Raw genomic sequence first — 6,871 nt, 5'->3', positions numbered from 1 at the left:
TGGTATGCAGCCATTGATTCCACAAATGCATTCTTTTCCATCCCTATTAGAAGGGAGAGGAGAAACAGTTCACATTCACTTGGAAAAGACAGCAATATACACTTACAGACTTGCCTCAGGGCTATGCTAACTCTTCTGCCTTCTGTCTTAAAATAATCTGAAGAATTCTGACCAGTTAGATGTCTCTCAAAACATGAGATCTGCTACATTGATAACATCATGCAAATTGAACTGGTTGAGTAGGAAATGGCAAATAAGTCAGATGCCTTGGCAAGACACTTGCACTCTGGAGGGTGGGATATTAACCTTATTTCAGAGTTCCCTTCAGGATTAGCTGAAACTCTGTGACTATTCCAAAGCCCAACCTCTCCTTCTGTCCCATCCTGCTTCCTTCCTTCCCTTCCTTCTTGATCCCAAAAGCACTCACTCATAAACTTCCTGCAGTCTACTTTCCACCTTAGAATCAGCTTCCTTGGAAACTCAATCTGTGATCAAGGGGAAAAAGCTTTACCAGGCAAAAATAATCCAAAAATAAATTGGGATTTTAATATGTGACAAAATTCAAGGTAAAAATTATAGGACAAAGGGGGAAGTATTACATAATGATAAAATAAACAAGATCAAGAAAATAGGACCATCACAAATGTACTTGGCATTATAAATTTAAAATATATAAATAGTAATAGTTCACATTGTTTCTCTGTGTCAGGCTCTGGCTTTTAAACATATTAACATAATGCTCTATAGGCTTCATATGTATTCACATATAATCCTCATTATAAATCTGAGAAAGTACTATTGTTTGTTTGGGTTTTTTAATTTTATCTTGGGGAGATTTTTTGGGTGGCTGGCTGGTAGAGGGATGGAACACTGGATCTTGGTGTTATCAGCACCGCACTCTAACCAACTGAGCTAAATGGCCAGCCAAGAAAGTACTATTATTTTTCTCATTTTTTAGTTATAAAACAACAATTTATAATTTTAAGAAAGAAAAAACATAAACCAACTTGTATTACTCCATTTCTGTTGCTTATAACAAAATACATGGAACTGGGTAATTTATAAAGAAAAACTGTTGCTTACAGTTTCTGAGGCTGGGAAGTCCAAAGTCCTAGGAACACATCTGGTGGTGGCAACAGTGACCGAGGGGTCTCATATTGCAAGATGGTGGAAGGAGAGAGAGAGAGAGAGAGAGAGAAAGACCGTCTCTCTTTTCTTAATGCCCTCAGAACCATGCCACTGACCACAATTTTTTTTTTTTAAAGATGACCGGTAAGGGGATCTTAACCCTTGACTTGGTGTTGTCAGCACCACGCTCTCCCAAGTGAGCCACGGGCCAGCCCCTGACCACCATTTTTAATCCATTCAATACTACATAGTCCTACAATCTAATTACCTCTTCCAGGCCCCACCTTTCAATTACCGTAATAGGATTTCCCATGCTCCCAACAGTCACAGTGGGGACTAAGTTTCTAATACATAAAACTTGGGGGACAAAATTCAAGCTTCAGTGAGTTTTGAGTGGACATAATTCAATCCCCTACACAACTATTGGAACTGGAAAGATTTACAATTACTCTCTTAGAAACCGATGGATCAAGCAGACAGACAGTAAGCAGAGATATATAAGATCTGAGTAATACAATTAAGAAGTTCAATCTATTATATATGGAAATTTCTACATCTAACGAACAGATAATACACTTTTTCTAGCACAAGTGAAATATTTACCAAAAAATGACTATGAACTAAGTTACAAAGGAAGCCTTAATACTACATTTTTTTTTTTCTAAAAAGCTGACCGGTAAGGGGATCTTAACCCTTGGCTTGGTGTTGTCAGCACCACGCTCAGCCAGTGAGCCAACCAGCCATCCCTATATAGGATCCAAACCTGTGGCCTTGGTGTTATCAGCACCGCACTCTCCCGAGTGAGCCACGGGCCGGCCCTGTTAACACTACATTTTAAAGAAGTGTTATTACACAGCCTATGTTATGACTGTAATGCAATAACATGGGAAATTAATGATTGAAGGGCAGCTTTTTTAAACGCCAAATATCTGGAAACTAAAAACATTTAATATTAAGTAAAACTGGGGTTAAAAAAGAAGTAAGGGAAATTGTGAAATATAGTACTTAAAACTAAATAAAAGCTGTCAAATTTTCTAGGATACAACTAAAGCTTTACTTAGAGATATGTCAGTTATACATCAATAAATGTCTATGATGCAAGGGTGGGAAAGAAAGTCTTTAAAAGTATTGAGACCACAAACCATAAGAAATAAAATTGATTAATTAGATTACAGGAAAATTAAGGATTTCTGTCTAATAAACAATATTATTGACACAGTTAATGACAAAAGATTGGGAAGAGATATTTGCAATGTCTAATATCAATGAAGGACTAATATCTGAAATACACAATAAACTACTGCAAATCAACATAAAAAATATGGGAATCTTTATATGAAAGTGGGCAAAGGCAAATGAATAAGAAAAAACAAAAGAAAAAATTTGAAAAGATGCTTGAAGCATTTTACAAATATATTTATTTATTTATTTGTTTATTTATTTTTTACATTCTAAGATGTTGTGGAGCAGTTGGGGTGGAGGGGGAGAGGAGAAAGAGCAGGAGGATAGGCTGAGAAAAGAAGGCAAGAGGGGGATGTGGTCAAGGCCTGTGGCATCTCCCTCATTCTGACAGGGAAGCCCAGGGGTCATAGCTGGGCTGGATGCCGTATTTGCAGGGAGTGGCTGAGGCCCTCAGCTCTCCCCCGACCCAGGCTTGGGAGCCTGGGGGCTTCCATTCCTTCTAGTTTTTATAGGTGTTCTTCGGTAGTGTTAGATCTTTACTGGTTAATATCAGAGCTTTGTGATCTGTGGGTTTTTTGCTTTTTCTTTCACTTGTGTGTTGGATTTTTAGCTACCCCCACCACTTAAACTCTGCACTGGAACTAATTTGTTGTCCTTTGCTTACTTCTAAAACGGAGAAACTTCCTGTGGGGACCAGCACTTGAGCCCTGTGGTTGAGTTAATTGCTGCTTTGTTGCTGATTCTCTGGGGAAGGCTTTTCATGCAGCTCAGGTTTTAATTGTTGACCTCGTAAGCACTTCTGGGTCTTGTGAGGTCCAGTACTCCTGAGTTGTGTGGAAACTCTGGTCTGGGCCTGAATCTTTTCAGCAAACTGCACCCCCTGCTGTTCTGTATTTGACCAATCGCCACAGAGTGGGCCTGTGCCAACTTGGGGCAGATCAACTGTCCATGCTGTGCCCCAGTGTTCCCCCAGTGGGCCCATCTCCCCCAGCCCCTGCACTGTAATCACTTCCCATGGGGCAAGCCATGAACTAGTCCCTTGCGATGACTCACTGTACTTTGAATGGGTCCTTTTCTCAGTTGTCTGTGGCCACTCACTTCTGTGTGGATCCACGGGAACCCTGTTAGTGGTCTTGGTGTCTGGGGGACCAACAAGGCCCTCTTTTCCCCTGCAGCTGCCAAGCAACTTCATATGAAGGGCACTGCAGTGCTTTTGCCAGCTCTTGCTCCATGTGCTCTCAGGGCTAGGCTTGAAGTGATCAGGACTCAAAACGGTTGAAGCAATCCTTTCTTTCTCTCATCGAGGCAGTTTCTCCTACCATCATGAATTCCATGGGTCTCTCCTCCTCTTCTCCTGAGCTCTGGTGGCCCCAGCTTGGCATTCATTGCTTTTTATTTATTTATTTATTTATTTATATTTATTTTTCAACCACTCATTTACATGTTTTATTTAGAAATACTTACATCAATACAATGAAACTAAATTTTAGACACTAGATGTCATTAGTTTAAATATCATTAGTTTATTATAAAAGAGACATGGAAATTATTCACATGATGAAAGATTTCAGAACTTCAGTGGAATGGGCAGCTTCAAGTGATGCCATTTCAACAGTGATTAATTTCAGTCTACATACTTTCCAAGAATGTCACCATCTCTGAATAAGAAATAATCCTTGTCATCTATAGCCACTTTGGTGTGTCCATCTACTGGGAGAAGAACTTTATCTCCAACTTTCACACTAACTGGTTGAGTCTCTCCACCCTTTCCTTTAGAGCCCGATCCAACAGGTACTACTGTTGCTTGCAATACTTTTCCTTGAGCTTTTTCTGAACGCATAATGCCTCCTTTGGTTACAGTTTCAGCTGCACTCCTTTCAACCAATACTCGATCAAAGAGTGGAAGAAACTTTCTAAATGCTCGTCCTTCCATGACTCCCTTTGCCACCGCAGTTCGTATTCTGCCCTCTTGCCGCCGCCACTGCCAGGAGAGCCGTTGTTTTTTAATAGTTAGAAATTGGTTGACTGCAGGAGAGAATGACGCCGGGTACCGTCTATTCCGTCATCTTGATTGGAAGTTGCATGTCAAAGCATATGAATAATTAAAATTCCACTGAGATATCATTTTAAACCCACGGAAAGTTAGAAACGAATAATGTCAAGTATTGGCAAGAAAGCTGGGATATAGAAATCCAACCATTGATGGTGGGGAGTGTAGACTGAAACAGACATTCCAGAGAGTGTGGAGCTCAATATACATAAGAAATTATCACAGAACCAAAGGGGACATGTACGAGGATATTTATTGCAGCAGAAAGCTGGAGGCAATCTAAGTGTTTGTCATTGGCATAGTGAACAAATAAGGTAGAGGGATCCATATAACAGAATACCTTGCAAAAAAAAAAAAAAAAAAAAGGGGCCGGCCCGTGGCTCACTCGGTAGAGTGCGGTGCTGATAACACCAAGGCCCCGGGTTCGGTTCCCATATACGGATGGCCGGTTCGCTCACTGGCTGAGTGTGGTGCTGACAACACCAAGTCAAGGGTTAAGATCCCCTTACCGGTCATCTTTTAAAAAAAAAAAGAATACCTTGCAGCAGTTAGGAGCAATAGACTAGGAGGCCGTGGGGTCAAAGAAGGTTTATTTGTTTTGTTTTCTTTTTTAGGATGGCAGATATTACAGCATGTTTGTATGCTAGTGGAAATGATCTAGTAGAAGGAAAAATTGACAATACAGGAGAAAAGGGATACTGCAGGAAAAACAGTCCTTAGGTAGGCAAGAAGGAATGGACTCTAGTGTAGAACTGGAATGCGGGCATGGGGATAGGGGATAGGAGAGGGGGAATGAAAGTGCCCTTCAATAAAAGCAAGGACAATTCATCGTAACAAGATGGAAGTCAGAGCATACAGGTGAAAATAGAGGTAAATTAGTCAGATCGGTGGTAGGAAAATAAGGATGTATTCTTTTGATTACTGTTATTTACATAGTAAAATAAGAATCAAAGTCATCAGCTAAGAGTGAGCAAAGATACAAGTATGCTGGAAAACGGCAGAGAGCATTCACAAATAAAGCCTCTCTTTCATTTACTCAGTCAGGGCGCACCCAAAAGAGATGGCCAGTTAAAAACTCAGAGCTTTACCTGCCTTCTCTTTCTTTCTTTCTTTTTTTTTTTTTTTTTGTCTTTTTGTGACAGGTAAGGGGGTCACAACCCTTAGCTGGGTGTCGCCCGCACCGCGCTCAGCCAGTGAACGCACCGGCCATCCCTATATAGGATCTGAACCCGCGGGGGGAGTGCGCCACGGGGCCGGCCCTCTACCTGCCTTTTCTAATTAAATCCAAAGAACAACCTTGTAAGTAGATACAGCTATTCATAAACAGAGAAACTAAGGAGGGTTTTCTCCTTCAGAATCAGGGCCCTGAACACTAGGTTGAGGTGGGTGAGAAATAAAATGAAGGGCCTCTAACCTGGGGGAGACGAGGTAGGAGTGGAGACCCTTAAGCGGTATTAGCTCTGTTTTTTGTTTGTTTTGTTTTGTTTTTCTTGTTTTTTTTTTTTTTTCTTTTATTTATTTATTTATTTTTTTGTATTAGCTCTGTTAACTGATGGGAGTTTGAGCAGATGAAGCTCCAGTCTCAGTGTGACATAAGATATCTCAGGTAAAAACCTGAGCCCTTCCTCCTGATCACCTGATCAGCTTAACCATTGTCACCAGGTGGATGACCTTGGAGAAGTCACAAGTTTGCAGTTCTATAAAATGGTGAGTGATGTCGCCTAGCTCACATATTTTTATAAATGACAGATTCTCTAAGGCACTAAGTTTGAGGAAATATTTTGCAAATGAAATGGTGTATGGATATACCCCTACGTGTTAATGCTTTTCCTGTTTTTACTATCATGACTATTGCGCAAGTGGTCTGGGAGAGGCCGACCTCCCGAGGGCGAAGCAGAGATTCTTCAGCAGAGCATGGGCCCTCTAGGCCGCCTATCAACACAGAGCAAGTTTAAAGAATTTTAGCCAATAGTCTTGGCTTGGGGCGAAATCTTTTTTCATCAAGTCTGAACTGCTCTGTAAGTCTTCAGGCTTTAAGCTCTGGGGAAAATAACTAGGCTCTCTAGGCGAAATGTGCAATGCCAATTTAAGGGATTTGAAATGCCAACGCTGTGTGGGGCCCCACTGCCGCGGGTTGGGCACCAGGGGGCGCAGGTCGGATCGGTTCCGGGGCTAGCAGGGATTTGAGCAGCAACCCTCAGTGCGCCCGACAGCCTCTGGCCTGGATCGGGGAGCTGGTACGGAAGGTCGCAGGGGTCCATGCCATTCGTAGACTCTCAGTCTCTAGTGTCCTCTCCGCGTCCCCTTTCACTGTGCCCTCCTCCTTTCCAGCGCGAGCACGTGCTTGGAAGGCGCCCGGGAGAGTATGAGCGCCCGTTTTGGGGACACACGGCCATCCTGGTCACCAGAACTGCGGAAACTGAGGCCGCCCGGACGGCGCGGTCAGACTCCAGTGTGGACGGGGAGGCAGCTGTTCTCCCAGGCGGCCGTGGGGGGCAGCAGAGGGGACGG

At 42.4% G+C, this 6,871-nt stretch overlaps 1 protein-coding gene across 1 annotated transcript; it reads right to left on the bottom strand.

The window, feature by feature from the left end:
• Nucleotides 1–3,833: 3,833 nt before the first annotated feature.
• On the bottom strand, nucleotides 3,834–4,245 carry LOC134361228 (10 kDa heat shock protein, mitochondrial-like). The gene has a single exon (XM_063076218.1). It carries the CDS (start codon nucleotides 4,241–4,243, stop codon nucleotides 3,935–3,937), a length of 309 nt encoding a protein of 102 aa, XP_062932288.1. The 5' UTR covers nucleotides 4,244–4,245; the 3' UTR covers nucleotides 3,834–3,934.
• Between the last annotated feature and the right edge of the window lie 2,626 nt (nucleotides 4,246–6,871).

The sequence above is a fragment of the Cynocephalus volans genome, chromosome 12 (genome assembly GCF_027409185.1).
Source record: "Cynocephalus volans isolate mCynVol1 chromosome 12, mCynVol1.pri, whole genome shotgun sequence".
Taxonomy (NCBI): Eukaryota; Metazoa; Chordata; class Mammalia; order Dermoptera; family Cynocephalidae; genus Cynocephalus; species Cynocephalus volans.
The sequence above is the reverse complement of the archived record's forward strand: the minus strand, read 5'-3'. Positions and strand labels throughout refer to the sequence as shown.